The sequence below is a fragment of the Oryx dammah genome, unplaced genomic scaffold (genome assembly GCF_014754425.2).
Source record: "Oryx dammah isolate SB20612 unplaced genomic scaffold, SCBI_Odam_1.1 HiC_scaffold_15, whole genome shotgun sequence".
NCBI classification, from domain to species: domain Eukaryota; kingdom Metazoa; phylum Chordata; class Mammalia; order Artiodactyla; family Bovidae; genus Oryx; species Oryx dammah.
Genome location: NW_024070199.1, coordinates 27,723,864 through 27,746,831, shown reverse-complemented (window position 1 = coordinate 27,746,831; position 22,968 = coordinate 27,723,864). Strand labels below are relative to the sequence as shown.

At 43.5% G+C, this 22,968-nt stretch overlaps 2 protein-coding genes across 3 annotated transcripts in view; one reads left to right on the top strand and one right to left on the bottom strand.

Annotated features, from left to right (window-relative positions):
* EI24 (EI24 autophagy associated transmembrane protein) lies at positions 1-16,211 on the bottom strand. 2 transcript variants are annotated; one of them, XM_040255812.1, is made up of 11 exons: positions 16,054-16,211; positions 11,302-11,414; positions 7,909-8,054; positions 7,098-7,158; positions 6,180-6,246; positions 5,412-5,536; positions 4,334-4,453; positions 3,856-3,967; positions 3,055-3,166; positions 2,439-2,513; positions 1-1,030 (listed from the first exon to the last, which is right to left on the bottom strand). In XM_040255812.1, the coding sequence occupies exons 2-11, from the start codon at positions 11,341-11,343 to the stop codon at positions 868-870; spliced, it is 1,023 nt and encodes a 340-aa protein (XP_040111746.1). In that variant the 5' UTR covers positions 11,344-11,414; positions 16,054-16,211; the 3' UTR covers positions 1-867. The 2 variants fall into 2 exon arrangements, with proteins under 2 accessions (XP_040111746.1, XP_040111747.1); XM_040255813.1 differs by lacking the exon at positions 16,054-16,211 and adding an exon at positions 15,657-15,910 and having other exon boundaries at positions 312-1,030.
* The window catches only part of LOC120874890 (UDP-glucose 4-epimerase-like), a 35,985-nt gene continuing 26,368 nt past the window's right edge, over positions 13,352-22,968 (top strand). The window contains 2 exon segments of the mRNA XM_040256569.1: positions 13,352-13,401; positions 15,921-16,428. Coding sequence (XP_040112503.1) covers positions 13,352-13,401; positions 15,921-16,428 — 558 coding nt within the window.

Here is a 22,968-nt window from a genome sequence, read left to right as displayed (position 1 = left end):
TCACAGGTTTAATGGGTTTAATAAGTTTACGCCTTTAGTTCCTATTTGCAGCACCCAATATTCCTTTGAAACCCCAGACAGACCCAGCAGTGGCCAACAGTCAAGATCAGACCTCCAGAGTTTAAAAGTTCAGGTTCTCTGAGCATTCTGTGTTGCAGTGGCACTTGTCCGAAATTGGTATCTTTGGGGAGCTTTAAATGTACCAGTGAAAAAAGCTTTTTCCCCTGCAAGGGGAAGAAAGAAAGTCATTCCTCAAACCCAGTGGAGATCTGGCTGTGAGGTCTTTCTTCTGTCCCATGTCTTCAGGCTTGTGTTTTTGTGTTTTTTTTTTTGCAGTGGAGCAAGAGACCAAAATCTAACCTGAGTTACAAGAAACAAGACAGTGATGGCTATAAAGGGAGTAACCAGGAGCAGCGGAGCCTCCTGTCCTCCCCACATCCAATATATGTGCTTCACAGAAAAACAAAAAAACAGGTCCACAAAACACAACAGCTAAAATTACAAAAATCCATTCATCCAAGGGCGGTGGGAGGCAGAAAGGGAAAATGGAAGGGAAATGGCACAGGGAGAAAGAGTACTCAAATCAGTCCAGGCACGGGGCTGGCAAATGCTAGAAAAGAGCTGCAGAAAAACCTGTGGTCCTTTCAGACTCACCAGTGTTTAAAATCCATACTGGTCGCAGGAAGATTCTGCCTTACGTGCACCAGAGACAAAAATCTGGATTCCTCAGAGAGAAGGGAATGTGGGCAGGGCCCTTGGCAGAGTGGGCCCTGACTTCCCTGGGAGGGGATGGAGGTGAACCAGGAGAAGAGCTGCCACAGCATCCTTCTGATCCCACCCGGCCCCTCCGGATGGTGGGTGACCGACTCAGCGGCCTGCAGCAGCCTTCAGTTTGGCAGGAGACGGGTGCGGTGAGGGTAATTTTTCTGCAGAAGTGGAGCTGCTCAGGGCCGACTGCAGGTAGACCGTCTTGTGGAAGAGTCTGTTGCTTAAGAAAACCACCAAGGAGAAGAGGCGCAACTGGAAAAGGCTGCAAGGTAAGAGAGACCCAACCTGTTAGACCGGCCAGTTGAGAAAAACTGTTTTAATCATTTGGCCACTTATTTGACTATTTTCAATTTAAAATGACACAGGGGAAAACAAGACCACTGAAATTTGATCAAGCGACCACAGATATTGGACATGCAGATTAAACAGGTAGTAACTACAGAAAGCGCTGGGATTGTCACTGTCAGGAGGGCAGTGGAATCAGGTTCAATCCCTGATCCAGGAGGATCCCGCATGCCATGGAGCAACTAAGCGCATGCACCACAACTGCTGAGCCTGTGATCTACAGCCCACGATCCGCAACACAAGAGGAGCCACCACAGTGAGAAGCCCGCGCGTTCCAGCTAGAGAGAAGCCCCTGCTCGCTGCAAACAGAAAAGAGCCCCTGCAGCAACAAAGACCCAGCACAGCCAAACCAAACACGTCCAGCTGTGGTCTGAAGATACCACATGCTATGTATAGTTCACTTTCAGGAGAGTTTCAAGAGAAAGTCAATTACGCTAAGATACACACTTAACATTAGTGGATAGCAACAACACGTAAGACCCTAAAGCACACTGGAAATTTTTCTAATGCACGTGTCCTCAGCGACTTAATCAAAACTGATCAAAAGACTGGGGTTTTGTTCTGAAGTGATCAAACTTCCAGAGTGCTAGTATTGCTAAAGATTCATTTTAAAAATACTATTGTGTTATCAATATCAATAAACTAATGTAGCCACATCACATGACCCAGTATTTTTAAAAAGGTGGCCATTCTTACAAAATGAGCTTAACCCCAGGTATAAGCGTCTTATTCAGTGAACTGTTACCTTTTAAGAATATGTATAAATATGTATAATAGCATCAATTTTTGAAACAGAAATGCGCACATATGCATGGGGGAAATCTTGGGATACACCCCAGAAGTGCTACTCTCAGAAAACTGTGTATTAATATTTTCCTGCAATGTGAGGAAACTGATGTCACAAACTTCAGCAACTTTTCAGTTGTAGAATAAGCACCCTGCTGCTAAGTCGGTTCAGTCGTGTCCGACTCTGTGCGACCCCATAGATGGCAGCCCATCAGGCTCCCCTGTCCCTGAGATTCTCCAGGCAAGAAAACTGGAGTGGGTTGCCATTTCCTTCTCCAATAAGCACTCTATAGTGTGTTAATGACTGAAACTGTAATTGTCTTCAGGTTGTGCCCTAGTTTGTCAAGTTCTGCTAGGGAGAATTGTTAAATTGTTTCCTTAATAAACATTTTTCTCATTTGTAAAAAAAAAAAAGGATCAGTTACACAGTTTTTTAAAAATTGTAAAAATGTCTCATTCACATAACAGCAGTGTTACCACCCCAGTATTTTAGACAGAAAATACCTGCTACATTTTAGCTAATACTGGCTAATACTTACTATGCTTTGCCAGGGGTCTTTGCCTCATTGGCGCTAATAATGAATAAAGGAAAGAGGATAGAGAAAAGGCAGCCACTGTTTGTGAGACAAAAAAAAAAAAAAAATAATTAGTCACCTTCAAAACAGCCATGACTTTGAAGATATTAGAAGCCCAAAGTTAGTTACCTCCAGTGCTAAACAGCATGGCTTGATGGACCCTTAATTTATCAAACACGTTAAAAAAATTTTTTTTTTTAAAAAAGGATTTTTCTAAACACTGGCTATGTTTAACATTGTTCCAGGAAGCAACACAGAAGAAAGAATATGGGATATAGGATCATGCAGACAATATTTTAATGCTAGGAATTCCTTGGCAGTCCAATGGTTACGATTCCACGCTTCCACTGCAGGGGGCTAAGATCCTGCATTCTTCAAGGTGTGGCCCCCCACAAAAAGTAAAATAATGCTAACTGACAGACATCTGTGACTATCTGTCAGGGAGAAAAATCCTACAGACCTCTAGACGGCCAAGTGAGAATGCAGAATGCCTAGCACAGAACCAAGTGCAGACAAGGTGCTCCCTACACTGAGTTATTATTATGTTTTAAACTAGTTCAAGTCCTTGCAGTCCAATTACCTGACAATGTAGGAGGACTGCATTGCTGTGAGGAAGGCCAGGGGCAAACCAAATCCAAAGTAGTAAGGCCAATTCCTTTCTATGTTTGACAACCGCTGGTGCATTTCAATTCCTAAAACAAGGAGCCAACACAATTAGGCTGCATTACTTCCTTTTAGTCAAATGACTAAATATTGTTAACAATTTATTTGAGGTTTGAGTTTTAGGTTCAGATCTGCTATTTAGAATACAACTAAAGTATATTAGAATTGCCCAAATCCCATAAAGCTTCTATGCAAAGATTTTACAACTGAACCATCACAATTTCAAAGCTGGCAGGCCAAGTGAATTCTGCATTCAATACCAGCAGCAACCTATGTCAGTATTAGTTTTAAACAAAGCAAGATATATCAAAAAAAAAAAGGCAGCCATCCTCTAGAAATCAATTAATCTCTTTCAACCATCCACAACCAAATATGCCAAGGACTTTCAACATATCCCTGAAATGATCTGTATGCACCGGCATCAAATTAACTTCTCTGATTCAGAATAACTGGTGCTCATTTATGCCACCTTATGGCTCTGTCAGAGCTATATGACATTGAGCTCCACAGGGTAGTCCTACAGTGCTACACCCCCCAGCACCAAAGGGTTAAAAAAAACCTCTAAGCCAAATGTAAGTCCCCTCTTGCCAAAAAGGCTGCTTCATTCCAATGATGCATTTGCCAAGGGCCTCAGTTTTGAAGAATTTAATCAGTTTCCTTGGCAGCACCATTTCCAAACTGGGCCTCCAAGCTCTTGAGTTTCTTTGGACAGGCTTACCTTTATTGAACCAACGATATTCGAAGCAGTATAGTGAGTAGAGGAGAGACATATGCAGGAGACTAACCAGCTGACCAACAAGATGGATGGGAAAGAGACTCACAAACATCCCCTGAAGAACAAATATGGAAAAGCTTAATTCCAACGCTTCAGAGACCTAACACATTCACCTGCCACTCTGAGTTATCGCTCTCACTCTCTACCCAGACAGCCGGAGAGCTGCTTCTCAAGTTTCTAAAATAGCAGATGAGTGGAGAAGGCTCAGGGTGGCTGGAAAGAGCAGGCAAATTCATGTTGTTGTTGTTTTAATCATTTTATGATATTGAAAGTCACTAGTTGTTTCAATGAAAAATGATTTAAAAATCATTACCTCCCATAAACATATCTGCTCAGTATAAACGGGATACCCTGTTTTTGTGAAGCTCCCTCTAGTGGATCTTTGTTTAATCCGCCCATGTGCCCGGAAGGCCAGTCTCACCTGGAGAAGGAAGAGAGCCTGAAGCAAGAGGTTGAAGAGCATGTCAGCAATTATTTTGCTGACACTAGGAAATGGGTGAGGCTTCCTCCCGGATACCTCGAATGCCAAGTCAGCTATATCCTGCAGGAGAGAAAAGAGCTCACCAAAACATGAATTCAGTTCAGTTCAGTCGCTCAGTCGTGTCCGATTCTTTGCGACCCCATGAACCGCAGCATGCCAGGCCTCCCTGTCTATCACCAACTCCCAGAGTCCACCCAAATTCATGTCCATCCAGTCGGTGATGCCATCCAACCATCTCATCCTCTGTCGTCCCCTTCTCCTCCTGCCCTCAATCTTTCCCAGCATCAGGGTCTTTTCAAATGAGTCAGCATCTTCTCATCAGGTGGCCAATGTATTGGAGTTTCAGCTTCAACATAAGTCCCTCCAATGAACACCCAGGACTGATCTCCTTTAGGATAGACTGGTTGGATCTCCTTGCAGGTCAAGGGACTCTCAAGAATCTTCTCCAATACCACAGTTCAAAAGCATCAATTCTTCGGCGCTCAGCCTTCTTTATACTCCAACTCTCACATCCATACATGACCACTGGAAAAACCATAGCCTTGACTAGATGGACCTTTGTTGGCAAAGTAATGTCTCTGCTTTTTAATATGCTGTCTAGGTTGGTCATAACTTTCCTTCCAAGGAGCAAGTGTCTTTTTATTTCATGGCTGCAATCACCATCTGCAGTGATTTTGGAGCCCAGAAAAATAAAGTCAGCCACTATGTCCACTGTTTCCGCATCTATTTGCCATGAATTAAATGGCCTGATTATCCATCCCCAAAGTGAAGGCCACTAATTTGCCATGAGACCTGCCAAGGGAGAAAAGCCCCTGGACACCTGGCCATGAGACCCCCTTGTGAGCTGAGAGAATAATTTCATTTTACAAGAGCCCAGAGCTCACCCACTGGCTGCCTGACCAAGGAAAGGCTGTGGAGTCGGTCCCTACCAAGCTACTAAACTGACAGACTGAAAACTGCCACCTGGTGACCAATCTGGGTGCCGTCAGGCCGAGACTCCATGCTGCCCTGGGCCTACCTGAAACCAGATCGCGTTCACGACTTTGCTGAGCACAAAGAGGGGGAGCACCCAGAGCGCGCTGAAAATTGATGTGAGGAAGAACTCCAGCCACGACCAGACATCCCCGTGTAGCGATGGGTCACCTAGGACAAGGGGGAGGGCTTGTTAGTTTACCTGGAGAAAAGGAAAGCCAGAAGACCAAAGGCACAGCCCCTGATTTGTGACTGTTTCCCCTCCACACACCCCTTTGCTTCTTGCCAGCACGTCACGGTACCTGTTCCAGGTAGTCTTACTTTCTCATACAAACACCACACTCTGGCCATGACTCCAATTCAGAGTGGCCACGGATACGTGCTGCTCACTTGGACACAAAAATGCTCACTTGGTGGTGGCTGACAGGTCAGTGGCTAGTAGTCACTGGATGCAGGAATCCTCCTGAGTTCATATTCCAGCTTCGCCACTTACTAATGGTTTAACCTTGGTAACCAATTTGCATTTCCTCATCTACAAAATGGTATCCACAGCATTATCTACTCAAAGAGTTGCTGAGAGATCTGACTTAGAAGAATCTGCCTTGCAAAGCAGGGGACATGGGTTTGATCCCTGGTCACAGAACTAACATCCCACATGCCTCAGGGCAAATAAGACCTGATGCAGTCAAACAAATAAATACATAAAAACCCTAAAGCTCCGAGTTCAAAGTAAGTGTTCAATAAACTGAGGGAGACAGGAAAACCCTCCCCTCTCTATCCTGGGCAGATAGCACAGAGCAACGGAGTTACTTACCAATAATCTGGGCCGTCACTGATTGAAGGACGGGAATAAACACTCGATAAAACAAGAGGAGACTGAGCTAAAGGAAAGAAGCAACAAGGTAAGCATTACAAGCCCTTCTTTAAAACAAGAATTTCAAGTTTCAGTGCACTTATTTTCCAGATGGAAGCGCCTTTTATAAATTAGGAGTCCTGCAGTGGCATCAAAACTGGACTCATTGCTCTTTACCAGTTCTCCAGCTGAGAGATACACACCTGTCACTGCCTATGAAAACAGTGAAACTTTGGGGGGCATAGGAGAACAAGTCAATCAGTATCATGCCAATACTAAGAACACAGTCATATTTTATTAATTAAAGCTAATGAACTGAATACCTAAAAACATTTGTGAAATGTTTAGATTAACAAGTTGAATTAGACTGAATTTCAAGTCAAAGAAAATATTTTAACTATTTGTTTTTCAAAGTATACTCAAATTTCTCCTGGGGCTGTGTTGGTTCTCAGTCAACTGTAGGCAACTTTCTGGTGTGAGTTTCCATACTAACCAATTTGAGGACACTGCTATGACCAGGTGAAGGGAGAGCCTTGCTCATGGCCATCTGTCCCTCCCCTTTGAGCCTCCATAGTCACTCTGAACCAAAATGTCCAGACAATGTCATGAGAAATTGTTACCTATAACAATAAAACTTGTTAAGTCATTTAACAAAAAAGTGTATGTACAGGGCTGTCCCTGACATTTACATACAAGAATTCTGAGGGGACATAAAATGACTGAAAGTGCACAGAATCTTGAGTGATGGCCTTAGGAATGTATTACTAGGTGAAAGCTACCTGTCTCAGTTTTAAGAAGACAGCTGAGAACCATGAACACTGCAACAACCTGAATAAAGATGCTTCTAAGGCACTTGGAATTTGAGGAAAAAGAACTTACCCAGAAAACTCCACCATTCCAAGCGCAGCACTGAAAAATTCTGCTAACAATACGTGGTTCACTGGAAAAGACCACATGTGTTTAGCTTAACAGGTATATAGGCTATTTTCATATTGTCATTCAGCAGCTCTCCTTTTTATATATTTTCTTAGCACCATATTATTTTTTTAAGCACCTATTGTTCTTTCAATGTTCTCTCCTAATATCAATGAGAAAGGCTAAAAATATTTCAAGAGAAGCACTTTTTCTTAAAAACAAAACAAACAAACAAACTCCTTTATTTCCTAAGTCCAAGACTGGAGAAGATTAGAAGGGGATGTCTGAGGTTCTTTTATCAAAATCCACATAGGCGCTCCTAGAAGCATCCACTCAGCCAAAAAAATTTTTTATGGTTCTCTATTCACCATTCTTGGAGAAGGAAATGGCAACCCACTCGTGTTCTTGCCTAGGAAATCCCATGGACAGAGGAGCCAGGTGGGCTACAGCCCATGGGGTCACAAAGAGAAGGACATAACTTAGCAACTAAAACAACAATGATATTCATCATTCTGATTTCTTTTAGACACCACAATATTTTGAACAAGGATTACTGTTAGACCTCAGTTTAATTCAATGTGAGGGGAGTGGGTAAAAATCACCTGTAACTTTTATGGGGGAGAAAGTACAAAAGACAAATAAGGGGGTACTGAAACTCCACATCATTATGTAGTGTCTAAATTGTATGCTCAATTCGATCACTTCCTAAAGTGTCCCCCTACCCCTGACTGGAAGGGAGTTCAGATGCTCCCTGACCTCAGCCTCCACTCCTTACCTCTCCTGCTTCCTCTCTATGCTCTGGGCTCTCCTCTGAGCCAGGACACTGCTTGCCCTTCTTCGACGTTGCTCCTCTCTCTTTTGTTGAATTCGAGCATCTAGCTTTGAGATGGTACAAATTCCCCAAATGGAGTCTTTGATTCCCTGTAGACATGAGTATTTATTATTTTTAAAGAGGGAAAATTATGGATCAGAAGACTTCCCAAAGTTAGATACAATGAAATAATAGTGTAAATCATTCTATTTAGTTCGCTACAAGGCTGAAGTGACCCTTGATATTCTTCTGTTTAGAAATCATTCCCAATTTACAGAAGAGTTGCAAGAATGGAGAACTTCCAAATATCCTTGCTCGAAATCACCAGTTGCTGTGCCACAGTTATTTATTATTACTATTTATACATATATACTCATTTTTTTCTAGATCATTTGAGTAGGTTGCTATATCATGTCCCTTTTACTTATAACTGTTCATTGTGTATTTCCTAAGAACAATGATATTCCTTAATACAAGATCAGTTCAGTCAGTTCAGCAGCTCAGTCGTGTCCAACTCTTTGCGACCCCATGAACCGCAGCACGCCAGGCCTGCCTGTCCATCACCAACTCCCGGAGTCTACCCGAATCCATGTCCATCGAGTCGGTGATGCCATCCAACCATCTCATCCTCTGTCGTCCCCTTCTCCTGCCCTCAATCTTTCCCAGCATCAGAGTCTTTTCCAATGAGTCCACACTCCAGTTTCCCCATTTGTCTCAGAAATGCCCTCTACAGCATTTTTACCCATCGCATACCAGACATCAGTTCAGAATCACATGTTGCACTTAGCTCTCCTATCTCTTTAGTCTCCTTCCATTAGGAACAGCTCTATAGCTGTCTTCCTTTTTGAAGTATACACGTCAGTTATTTTATGGGGTGCCCTCAATTTAGGTTTGTGACCTCATGATTAGACCCCAGGTTACACATTTTTAGTAGGAGTTATCACCTAAGTGGGGCTTCCCAGGTGGCTCAGTGGTAAAGAATCCACATGCCAAAACAAGAGACGTGGGATTGAACCCAGGGTCGGGAAGATCCCCAGAGAAGGAAACGGCAACCCACTCAAGTATTCTTGCATGGAAAATCCCAGAGAGAGGAGTCTGGTGGACTATAGCCCATGAGGTCGCAAAAGAATTAGACATGACACAGTGACTAAACAACAAGAGTCACCTAAGTGAGGGGGTGCCTTTCCAGGTGTCACCTCCAGAAGCATGTGATGTCTGTTGGCCCTTGCAGGTGACACTGATTTCACATATTCAGAAGGTGTTATCCAGCTCCATTGTATGGCTGCAAATTTTTCTCCTTGCAACTAATGAAGAATCTGTGGGCAGACATTTCTGAGACCAGGCAAATATCCTGCTCATCAAGTCCTCTTCCCTAGATTTGGGCATCAATTAACAAGTCTTGATCAAACCAATCTTGAATAACACGGTTGCAAAATAGTGGTTTTCTAATCCCTCTAAGAGTTACCAATACTGTTAAGCCAAGTTATAGCCCTCCTTTATACTCTTCTAATATCAGCTGAATGCCTACAAGTATGATTTATAGCCTGTATCAAACCAGTGTTACAAGGATAGATTAAACACTGGTCTCCAAAAAGGACCAGGGCTGGACCAAGGCTGAAGGAAGACACAAAGAAATAATTACCATAAAAGTATGAAAAGCTATTTCTGAGTAAGACAGAAACAGTATGGCAGTATAGCTAGAGGAGAGTGTCTTTGAACATGTATGGTGAGGGAGAGAATGATTAAGCCTATAAGTCACTGATGGGGCCACTTGCCAATAACTGGAAGAGCCCCAATGGTAGAAAGGTTACTGTCATTACCACAAACATTAGACCTGCCTATTACCCAGTTCAAAGGACTACCCTCATTCATCGACCCACTTTCATAATGAGCATCCTTAATGAGCTAGGCATCAGTCATACGGACGTGCTTAAGAAACTCATAACTCAGCAGGAAAAGTACATAAGTAAACAACAACAACAAAAATGTATAGTTTAGTAAGTGCCAGAACGGTTTTATATCCAAAGTAGAGAAGGAAGAACTAGGGCATTCAACATCATCCAGAAGCAGAAAAAGGTATTCTGGAATCAATGGTCAAGCTCGATTTAAGAATGACATTTTCTCCTATTATGAGCAAAAACAAATTTTAGAGAACACTGTCAGAATACAGAGAAATGGACAAGTTTATGAACTACACACTGAAAGGAGCATACCTTGGCAAGGTTCACATGATCTTTTACCTATGAGTAATGTTTATTCTTATTTTGCTTTTTAACTTGAGTCTTCCACAAACAGTTTAAAATTTTAAGATCATTAAGTTCAAGTGGCTTAAGGCCTAGCATGTGCCAGGATGATGACAGGATCCCCACCTCTGATACTTACAGTCTGTCTGGGGCAGACGAACACACAAAGTGCATGCTGTATAACTGATCCAGAGTTGACATTTTATCGCACAAGAACAGCAAGACGAGGATGTAAGGTATTAAAAGAAGGTCACATTGCATGAAATTGCTTTGGCCCTTCTAAGATATTCCTTCAATTCCACCTCTTTTAATCAAAGGAAATAAACTTATAAACACTCCCACTCCCAGGCAGAACTGGTCTCTCTCCTGCCCTCAAGAATAAAGCGACAGGGGCTCCAACTAGGGCACTGGACCTTAGACATCACTGTAACGGAATGGCATCTGATGGATCATGCGGGTTACTGGGTCCTAAACAGACCTTTATGGGTCTGTTGATTAGGGGGTCCTAAATGTCCCTTTAGAACATCATCATCTCCGCCTTGTAGAATGGGAGAGTAAGAGAGGTTCTGTACTGTAGATCCAAACAAAGTAGGTTAGGTATTAGCATTACACCAATGTTCACTGCTTGGTTTTCAACAACATACCACAGTTATACAAGATGGCAATATTAGAGAACGTGGTGAAGGATACAGTGGAGCTCTCTGTATGACCCTACAACTTTTCTACAAGGCTAAAATTATTCCAAAATAAAGTTTAGGAAATTCCCTGGTTGTCTAGTGGTTAGGACTCCATGCTCTCAAGGTCAAGGGCCCGATTCAATTCCTAGTAGGGGAACTAAGGTCCCACAATTCACTTGGCATGGTCAAAAAAAAATAGTTTTTTTTAAAAAAAGACGGTCTGGGCCCAAGCTGAACAGGATCTCCATACTAGAGACATTCACTAGACAGGTCTCCCAAGTTTCTGCGAAATGCAGGATAATTCCTCTCTCTTGAGTAGTATGGATTAGAGTGAAAACCTGTATGTGAAGAATCCAACAAATATAACAACACTACCTAACAGATTTTCTAGTCAGTTCCTGCAGCAGAAGAGTCAGAAGAAGACTGGACATACTCACCCTGGCAAGATCCTGCAGAAAGGTTTTGACACTGTCAGCCATCTCTTTACCGCCCAAACTATCAACTACACAAAGGAGAGACAAGTGTCCCCAGATTTCTCATCATGAAGGACCTGTAAACAGATGGAGTATAATCAAGGAAAAATATTTATCTTCAAGTTACTTCATGCACTTCTACATGACGACGTTCTCCACATACTTCTCTAACAGGAGTGCAGTAGATTCTATCAGTTACATAGATACTAGCAAGTGAACTAACTGAGATTATAGCTGTTACTGCTGAAACACCTGAAATCAACAATTTTTAAATCACTTACCCACCTTTTACTTTTTTTTTTTTTACTCAAGAAAAACATTTATTATTCTTATGTTTTGACTTGTTCTATAGATTCTTTTGATTTTTTTCTTTATCTCCCCCCCTCCCCGTTCACCTTTCACTTTTATTCGGGGTAAATGTGCTCTTGGACCACTAGTCTCTTCTCTGGGCCGTGATGTCTCTAACTATTCCTCCTTCATTGTTGTTTAGCTGCTAAGTGGTGACCAACTCTGTGACCCGTGAACTGCAACACGCCAGGCTTTCCTGTCTTTCACCATCTCCCAGAGTTTGCTCAAACTCATGTCCATTGAGTCGATGATGCCATCCCATCATCCCTGTCACCCTCTTCTCTTCCTGCCCTCTATCCTTCCCAGTACCAGGGTCTTTTCCAATGAGTCCTATCAGGTTACCATCCCTTCTGCATGTCCCAAGTATTTTTGAGATCTGAGATCATGAGTAACAATTACACGTCCATATCCTTGTAAGCAATATTTGTGCTTGATGTTACATGAATGCAAATATAAGAGGAAGATGAAAGTTCTAACAAAAATTGTTAAATACGCACTTCATACACGGGGCCCTCGGGCAGAGCTAAGTTTGGATGATGATGTGAAATTTCCCACCAAGACCCTCAAATATGCCTTTCCTGTTTTCCAACCTTAAGTATATACATACATATGTAAAATTTTAATAAGCATGCAAAAAATAATGAATTTTAAACTAGGCCAAAAAAAGGTTAAGTTCACATATACAAATATTCTTTAACACACTATAACTTTCCCACTGCATTTTTTGAGTCCATCTATGTCTCTGCAAACAACTCAACTCTGCTCCTTTTCATGGCTGAGTAGTACTCCACTGTTGTACTTCCTCTGCTGATGGACATCTAGCTTGTTTACATGTCTTGGCTATTGTAAACAGTGCTCTAACGAACATAGGGTTGAGTGTGTTTTTTTGCATGTGACTTTTTGAATTATGGTTTTCTCTGGGTTTCCACTGTATTTTTTTATTAGGTGAATGAAAAATCTAGCTTCATAAAATAATAACTTGAAAGTTCACATGTATAAATATTCTTACAATATTATGCTCCCAAGTAATGTGTTTAAGGTGAACAAAGAACCCATTTTCAAAAATTTAATTAAGAACTTGGGATTCTAAAATTCTCAAATGTGACTTAATCACTCTGAGATATCCTCAGTTTAAGAGAGAGCGCATAATGACAATATCACAGGCAGCCTCTATAAACCTCGAATTTCAAAACATAAGCACCCTTTGCTTAATGACCGCTTCATCAAACTATACCTTACTGACCCAACTGGACTACTGCCACCTGGAACAGGAAGAGCAGGGAATACAGCAGTAGGAAGGCAACTTGCACAACACTGTATGTACCATCTGCTCCTTGGGTCAAATCCTACACAGATACACTCAGAGGCAGGTGAATAGTTAATGATGATACATAAGACACTGGTTGCTAAAGACTATCACGGATTCACTCTTAATTGTCTACTTCCTCATCAATGAATTAAGGGTATCTTCCTAGGTTTCAAGTATACAGTGCAATAACATGAAAATAAAACCTTAACTTCTAATATAAACATAATCCCACTACAGAATAAGCCGGTTTGGGAGTTTAAGGAAACGGATTACTTAGTCCGGGTTTCTCACAAGGCGCTGACATAACTTGAAGCGTGCCGGTCCTAATTCAAGGGCAAGAGCTCTGTTATCTGAACCATGGCCATTAACCACCTGGCTCCCACAGGGCTTCTCCTGTGGCTCCGCTGGTAGAGAATCCGCCTGCAGTGCGGGAGACCTGGGTTCCATCCCTGGCTTGGGAAGATCCCCTGGAGAAGGGAAAGGCTACCCACTCCAGTATTCTGGCCTGGAGAATTCCATGGACTATACAGTCCATGGGGTAGCAAAGAGTCAGGCACGACTGAGCGACTTTCACTCTGCAGATAACAAGTCGCGAGCTACCTACTGACTAACAGTGGCTTTTGAGGACAAGTCACTTCAATTTTACACAGAGACCCTAGCAGCCTTGCTACAGAAATAGGTGAATTATCCGGTTTGACAAAAAAGGTCAGACATACAAAAAGCAACCTGCCACAACTGGAGACCAGAGGCTGAATAATAATACGGAGGGAATCCTCGAACTGAGGTGCAAGTGAATGAGATACATCCAGTTCACAGGATTTCACAGATGGAGGAACTGAGTCTCTGAAGTTAAATGGCTTGCCCAAGATTACAGCACGCGAAAGGCTACAGAGAACTTCAAAACCCTGGTATTCCAACCCTCAGTCGAGACTGTCTACTCAAGCTTCGCGATCAGGAATTTTGTTTAACCAGACTTAGAAAGCATCACTAAGAACAAAGCTAGTGGAGGTGACGGAATTCCAGTTGAGCTGTTTCAAATCCTGAAAGATGATGCTGTCAAAGTGCTGCACTCAATATGCCAGCAAATTTGGAAAACTCAGCAGTGGCCCCAGGACTGGAAAAGGTCAGTTTTCATTCCAATCCCAAAGAAAGGCAATGCCAAAGAATGCTCAAACTACCGCACAATTGCACTCATCTCACATGCTAGTAAAGTAATGCTCAAAATTCTCCAAGCCAGGCTTCAGCAATACGTGAACCGTGAACTTCCTGTTGTTCAAGCTGGTTTTAGAAAAGGCAGAGGAACCAGAGATCAAATTGCCAACATCCGCTGGATCATGGAAAAAGCAAGAGAGTTCCAGAAAAACATCTACTTCTGCTTTACTGACTATGCCAAAGCCTTTGACGTGTGGATCACAATAAACTGTGGAAAATTCTGAAAGAGATGGGAATACCAGACCACCTGACCTGCCTCTTGAGAAATCTGTATGCAGGTCAGGAAGCAACAGTTAGAACTGGACATGGAACAACAGACTGGTTCCAAATAGGAAAAGGAGCACGTCAAGGCTGTATATTTTCACCCTGCTTATTTAACTTATATTTAGAGTACATCATGAGAAACACTGGCCTGGAAGAAGCACAAGCTGGAATCAAGATTGCCGGGAGAAATATTAATAACCTCAGATATGCAGATGGCACCACCCTTATGGCAGAAAGTGAAGAGGAGCTAAAAAGCCTCTTGATGAAAGTGAAAGAGGAGAGTGAAAAAGTTGGCTTAAAGGTCAACATTCAGAAAACAGAGATCATGGCATCCGGTCCCATCACTTCATGGGAAATAGATGAGGAAACAGTGGAAACAGTGTCAGACTTTATTTTTGGGGGCTCCAAAATCACTGCAGATGGTGACTGCAGCCATGAAATTAAAAGACGCTTACTCCTTGGAAGAAAAGTGATGACCAACCTAGACAGCATATTCAAAAGCAGAGACATTACTTTGCCAACTAAGGTCCATCTAGTCAAGGCTATGGTTTTTCCTGTGGTCATATATGGATGTGAGAGTTGGACTGTGAAGAAGGCTGAGCGACGAAGAATTGATGCTTTTGAACTGTGGTGTTGGAGAAGACTCTTGAGAGTCCCTTGGACTGCAAGGAGATCCAACCAGTCCATTCTGAAGGAGATCAGCCCTGGGATTTCTTTGGAAGAAATGATGCTAAAGCTGAAACTCCAGTACTCTGGCCACCTCATGCGAAGAGTTGACTCATTGGAAAAGACTGATGCTGGGAGGGATTGGAGACAGGAGGAGAAGGGGACGACCGAGGATGAGATGGCTGGATGGCATCACTGACTGGATGGAACTGAGTCTGAGTGAACTCCGGGAGTTGGTGATGGACAGGGAGGCCTGGCGTGCCGCGATTCATGGGGTCGCAAAGAGTCGGACACGACTGAGCCACTGAACTGAACAGAGCATCCCACGGACAAAATGTTTCTTACGCCTGTAAACGCAGCTGGCCATTAAATTCCTAAGCAGTCATGAGAAGTGACCGAGTATTTACTGAGGCACAATCCTGTACTTTCATTTCTAAGTCACTAAACCCAAGTCCGGAAGGCAGGTGGCTGTCACATCCCACTCCAGGTGCGCTAAAGGTAAGCATCCTCTGTTCTCAACGGGCTCCGCGGGCGGTCGGAACCCACAGGTCCCTTCGGACCCGTCTCCCCGCAGCTCCTGGGCAAACTCCAGTGGAGGCTGGTCTCTCTCGGCAACCAGAGCCGTGCACGAGGCGCAGGGCAAGCTCACCTCCCGTCACACGGTGAACTAAACCGAGCCGCGCCGCACCTGGGCAGAGGTCCGCCCGCGGCTGCCGGCTGCGTCCCCCGCCCCAGCCCTGCCTCGCCTCCAAGGCACTTTCCGGTTCGGGATACCCGCCGGCAGCCTCCGCCCGCACCTCCCAACCCCGCGCTCGGGCCCTGCTGCCCTCCCACGCCCTCGCCGCCCCAGCCGCCGGGGTCCACCCCGCGAGCGGGCTGCGCGGCGCCAGGGCCCGGCTCCGCCGAGCTGCACCTACCCGGCAGCTTCGCCGCCGCGGCTCCGGCTCCGGCTCCAGCCGGGTCCCTCGCCCACCGCGGGCCCTCTCGTCTCCTCCGAGCCCCTCCGCACCGGGTCGCACGTTCCCGCCCGGGCACTGCCAGGGCCGGGGCGGCTGCGCCCGCACTGGGCATGCCCGGGCCGCACGGGGCCGCTGGGAAGTCGGGCGGGCGCCGAGTTCAGCCGCCCAGGAGGAGGGGGCGGCGCCACGGCGGAGGAGGGGCGGGGCTACGTGCGGACGCAGCATGGAAATGCCGGCGGTGGGCCGAGCCGGTTCTGTGCGCCTGGTCTGTACGCGCTGCTTTCCGGAGCGCTGTTCCTCCACCGCTGCCCGGTTGCCCTCCTTCCCGATCCAGTATCTACTAACAGTTCTTTGCTCTCTCTCTTTTTTACTTCTCCGAGGTTGCCTGTCTTTCTATTATAAAGCCTAACAACGGAACAATAAGATGCAAAAGTCATCTTGATCTATTTGGTTGGAGATTTTCTATAACCAAAGAGTATTAAGGAATGCTGGGTTTAAATCAAGCTCATTCACCTGTTAAGAATAAAATGACTATGAATAGGTCCATGGGCCTTCCCTGTTGGTCCAGTGGCTGAGGCTCCCGAGTTCCCAACGCAGCGGACACCGGTTCGATTCCTGGTCAGGGAACTAGATCTCACATGGCCACAACTAAAATCTGGCGCAACCAAATAAATAAATAAATATTTTAAAAAAAAACAAGAAGAAGAATAGGTCAAGCTGCCGTGCAGTGTAGCTGCATTTGACTTCGTCTTCTGGCAGCACAGTGTTGGCTGAGATGAAAACCGGTCAAGTAAATAGGAATGAAACTGTTTTCACCTCTGAGGCCGCCAGTCTGTCTACCCCAGGGCGTCGAACCATCAAGCCTAACCTATAACCTTTTTCTCCCGTATTCCCAACCTCCTATATCTCTCACTCCACATTTTTTCTCTTCTTTCCATTTCTCTTTTCCTTCACCTCTAGGTATGCTTAGAGCTGCTCGGGCCACCAATAGAATCAGAATTTTACAACTAGAAGCTATTTAGTATAACCTTACATAGTGTAAGCCCAGATGTCTTCTGACTTACTCAAGGTCAGTGACAAAACAAATACCCAGACCTCTTGACTCTCCTTGAGTTAGTTATTGACCTCTTCTTCCCTGACCAACTTCCAGCCCCATTCCAAAATAGATGAGACTCCTACCCTGAGCCTGTGGAAACTACCAGGAAGACTGTTCCGAAATAGAAACTAACAAGATGGGAGAAGAAAAACTAAGCGTTGAGAATAGCACAAGCCTCTGAAACAATGGGCCAACCTAGAATTTATATATGTAAACCCCTTGGGAAGGGAACTATTTTCTTATTTGTTTTTGCCTTGGTAATAATTTCATTTTCACTGAGAATAGACCTATGAATATCCAGTCAAGTTTCCTTTTCTTATAAACATATTGCTTGATTTTTTTCCACGATTAAGGAGAATGAAAAGGTGGAGCAGGAAGAGGTCTCATCTCACTTGCCTTCCGTCTCAGGATGCCTGTTTCGTGTTGCCTGATAAATTGTTTCATGGATGTTGTCTGTTTTACTTAATGCATTTATTGTTTTATTTTTTGGCTATACCTCACAGCTTGCAGGATCTTAGTCACCCAACCAGAGAGCGAACCTGCATCCCTTGCAGTGGAAGCATGGAGTCTTAACCACTGGAGCACCAGGGAAGTCCCTGTGTTGTCTGTTTTCGTATTGTTTCATATGGAAAGTGAATTCAGGTCCTGTTACTGCATTGTGGCCAGGAAAGGAATTCCCCTTCCTACTTAATTTGAGTCATAATTACTCTGCAGGGCTTCATAGGTGGTGCTAGTGGTAACGAACCCTCCGGCCAATGCAGGAGATATAAGAGACTTGGGTTCAATCCCTGGGTTGGGAAGATGCCCTGGAAAAGAGAATGGCAACCCACTCCAGTATTCTTGCCTGGAGAATTCCATGCACAAAGAAGCCTAGTGAGCTAAGGTCCATGGGGTTGCAAAAGAGTCAGACATGACTGAGTGAGTAACACTTAAAGTCATCACAAAGAGGAGACATCCTAAACTTCCTTTTTGTCACAAGAGTAAATATCTTCAGCTCTTTGTTATAAGGAACTACATAGAAATGATTTTTATTTCTTTTGGAACTTAATTTTGATAAAAATATAAGCAGGTTGTCTGCTGAGTCTTAGCTATCTTGTTATAGAGAGATTTGGGTGGTTTAATGATAAACTGATTATTGTAATTATTACAGTAGCAGTGATTCCTCCAAGCTCCAGCCTTTCTCAAAAGTGTGAATTTAACTGCTTTATATAAAATGGATAACTAATAAGGACCTACTGTAGAGGATAGGAAACTCTGCTCAATGTTCTGTGGCACCCTATATGGAAGGGGAGCTCGAGGGATGTATGGCTGAGTTGCTCTGCCATGCACCTGAAACTTGTCATGGCCCGGTTGTAGGTTGGAAAAGAATTTCCAGCCATGAGGCAGAGTGAAAGAATAATAAAGTTTATTACAGTAGTGAGGGGAGAGTCACTGCCAGCACAGGGGGCCAGTTTCCTGATAGTCAGAGCTGATGTTGAACAGAGGTCCTTGATTCATTTTTTTACCCAGGGTGTTAACGAGCAGGATAAGGCTCTTGGATGAGGCAGTTATATGGGAGGGAGGGCAGGAGAGAAAGACAAATACCTTCTCCCTATATGGGGAAGGAGAGGAGACAGGTTATGCTGGACAAGAGGACCTGAAATTCATTAAGAGTTACAATATTAGGGATGGGAGGGAAGGATAATATAGGTCCGGTTTTTCCATTCCTGCATTCCAAGACCCTCCTTGGTTTTATCTTTCCTCCTTCAGTTCAGATCGTTGCTCAGTCATGTCTGACAGTTTGCAACCCCATGGACTGCAACACGCCAGGCCTCCCTGTCCATCACCAACTCCCAGGAATTGACTAAAACTCATGTCCATTGAGTTGGTGATGTCATCCAACCATCTCATCCTCTGTCGCCCCCTTCTCCTCCTGCCTTCAATCTTGCCCAGCATCAGGGTCTTTTCCAGTGAGTCAGTTCTTTGCATCAGCTGGCCGAAGTATTGGAGTTTCAGTTTCAGCATCAGTTCTTCCAACGAATATTCAAGGCTGATTTCCTTTAGGATGGACTGGTTGAATATCCTTGCAGTTCAAGGGACTCAAGATTCTTCTCCAACACCACAGTTCAAAAGCATCAATTCTTTGGCGCTCTGCTTTGTTTATAATCCAACTCTCACATCTATATACATGACTACTGGAAAAACCACAGCTTTGACTAGATGGACCTTTGTTCGCTAAGTAATGTCTCTGCTTTTGAATATGCTGTCTAGGTTGGTCATAACTTTTCTTCCAAAGAGCAAGCTTCTTTCAATTTCATGGCTGCAGTCACCATCTGCAGTAATTTTGGAGCCCCCCAAAATAAAATCTGTCACTGTTTCCACTGTTTCCCCATCTATTTGCCATGAAGTGATGGGACTAGATGCCATGATCTTAGTTTTCTGAATGTTGACCTTTAAGCCAACTTTTTCACTCTCCTCTTTCACTTTCATCAAGAGGCTCTTAGCTTTCTGCCATAATGGTGGTATAATCTGCATATCTGAGGTTACTGATATTTCTCCCTGCAATCTTGATTCCAGCTTGTGTTTCATCCAGCCCATCGTTTCTCATGATGTACTCTGTATAAGTTAAATAAGCAGGGTGACAATATACAGCCTTGATGTACACCTTGCCCGATTTGGAACCAGTCTGTTGTTCCATGTCCAGTTCTAACTGTTTCTTTTTGACCTGCATACAGATTTCTCAGGAGGCAGGTCAAGTGATTTGGTATTTCCATCTCTTGAAGAATCTTCCACAGTTTCCTGTGATCCACACAGTCAAAGGCTTTGGCATAGTCAATAAAGCAGAAGTAGATGTTTTTCTGGAACTCTCTTCCTTTTTCAATGATCCAGCAGATGTTGGCAATTTGATCTCTGGTCCCTTTGCCTTTCCTAAATCCAGCTTGAACATCTGGAAGTTCTCGGTTCACATATTGCTGAAGCCTGGCTTGGAGAATTTTGAGCATTACTTCGCTAGTGTTTGAGATGAGTGCAATTGTGCGGTCGTTTGAACATTCTTTGGCATTGCCTTTCTTTGGGATTAGAATGAAAACTAAGCTTTTCCAGTCCTGTGGCCACTGTTGAGTTTTCCAAATTTGCTGGCATATTGAGTGCAGCACTTTGACAGCATCATCTTTCAGGATTTGAAATAGCTCAACTGGAATTCCATCACCTCCACTGGCTTTGTTCCTAGTAATGCTTCCTAAGGCCCACTTTGAATTCTAGAATATCTGACTCTGGGTGAGTGATCACACCATTGTTATTATCTGGGTCATGAAGATCTTTTGTGTATAGTTCTTCTGTGTATTCTTGCCACCTCTTCTTAATATCTTCTGCTTTTGTTAAGTCCATACTATTTCTGTCCTTTATTGTGCCCTTCTTTGCATGAAATATTCCCCTGGTATCTGTAATTTTCTTGAAGAGACCTCTAGTCTTTCCCATTCTATTGTTTTCCTCTATTTCTTTGCATTGATCACTGAGGAAGGCTTTCTTATCTCTCTTTGCTATTCTTTGGAACTCTGCATTCAAATGGTATATCTTTCCTTTTCTCCTTTGCCTTTCACTTTTCTTCTTTTCATAGCTTTTTGTAAGGCCTCCTCAGACAACCATTTTGCCTTTTTGCATTTCTTTTTCTTGGGGATGGTCTTGATCCCTGACTCCTCTACTATGTCACGAACCTCTATCCATAGTTCTTCAGGCACTCTGTCTCAGATCTAATCCCTTGAGTCTATTTGTCACTTCCACTGTATAACTGTAAGGATTTGATTTAGGTTGTACCTGCATTGGAAAGGGCTTCCCTGGTGGCTCAGAGATTAAAGCGTTTGCCTGCAATGTGGGAGACCTGGGATCGATCCTTGGGTCGGGAAGATCCCCTGGAGAAGGAAATGGCAACCCACTCCAGTATTCTTGCCTGGAGAATCCCATGGACAGAGGAGCTTGGTGGGCTACAGTCCACAGGCTGAAAAGAGTCGGACACGACTGAGCGACTTCACTTTCACTTTCACTTTTGCATTGAAAAAGACCCTGATGCTGGGAGGGATTGGGGGCAGGAGGAGAAGGGGATGACAGAAGATGAGATGGCTGGATGGCATCACTGAGTCGATGCACATGAGTTTGGGTGAACTCAGGGAGTTGGTGATGGACAGGGAAGCCTGGTGTGCTGCGATTCATGGGGTCGCAAAGAGTCGGACATGACTGAGCGACTGAACTGAACTGAACTGAATGGTCTAGTGGTCTTCCCTACTTTCTTCAAGTTAAGTCTGATTTTGGCAATAAGGAGTTCATGATCTGAGCCACAGTAAGCTCCAGGTCTTTTTTTTATTTTCGGATTATATAGAACTTCTACCAACTTTGGCTGCAAAGAATATAATCAATCTGATTTCGATATTGATGATTTGGTGATGTCCATGTGTAGAGTCTTGTCTTGTGTTGTTGGAAGAGGGTGTTTGCTATGACCAGTGCACTCTCTTGGCAAAACTCTGTTAGCCTTTGCCCTGCTTCATTCTGTACTCCGAGGCCGAATTTGCCTGTTACTCTAGGTATTTCTTGACTTCCTATTTCTCATTCTTTTGTCCTTGGGTCAGCACGAAACTGTCACAACATTGTTAATCCATTATGCTTCAATATAAAGTTAAAAGTTTTTAAAATAAATAAATGCCAAAAAAGTGTGAGTTTAGAAAGAATTTAATAGACGAATCTAACTTACCTGATGGAAATTCTAACATGTATAATACAATCTAGATTTTAAAAACAATAACAATTATATCTTGCATTTTTAAAGAGGTCTTACATACTTATTGAATATTGGGTGTCATCCTTGAAACAAGTAGGTGGTGTATTATTTTCCTAATTATATTTTTGTGTAATTATTTATTTTGTGTAATAATTGTGTATTATTGTGTATTATTTTCCTAACTGAGGAAGCTGTGTGGCAGAGCACTGAACTCAGAAAACTTGATCTCCAGTCTAACCTCAAGCCTTAGTCTCCATAACACAGGGCTGCTAAATGGGATCTATGTGAAGTTCCCTTCTAACTCCGTACTTTCTTGATTTAGTGAATTGATGTCAATACTAGCTCCAGAAGCCATAAATCCTAGTTTCAAGCCTTAGAATATTCTAGGGGAGAGAGACATTAGTACTATAATTTATTAGGTATCTATCATGTACCAGACCTTTCCCATTTATTATTTCACAACCATCTAAGTGTCGTAACTGATTTAGGAAAAAAGAATCCAACCTGGTTTGCCGGGTTCCCAGAACAATGTCTTTTTAAAAACATATTTATTTATTTTTATTTATTTGGCTACACCAGGTCTTAATTGTGGCATGCAGGGTGCATATAGGATCCAATTCCATATGGGACCTGTTTACTACTATTGGCAGGACCAGAGATCTAACCTGGGCACCCTGCATTGGGAGCACAGAGTCTTAGCTACTGGACCACCAGGGGAGTCCCTCATGCTTTTTTCCTGACCATGCCTGCCTTCCCTTATGGCTCACAAGGCCACTCAGTTAAATTAGGGCTTTGTGTATCACCACGAAAGTAGCACCCCTCAAATTCAAAACCCATCACCTGGAGATCTTGCTAAATATAGATTCTCATTCAGTTCATCTGGGGTAAAGGCCAAGACTGCATGTCTAACAAGCTCCCAGACATATAAGCATTTACCTAGTGCCTATTCTATATCTATTGGTTGGCCAAAAGTTTCATTCGGGTTTTTCTGTAAGATGTCGTGGAAAAACCTAAAGAAACTTTTTGGCCA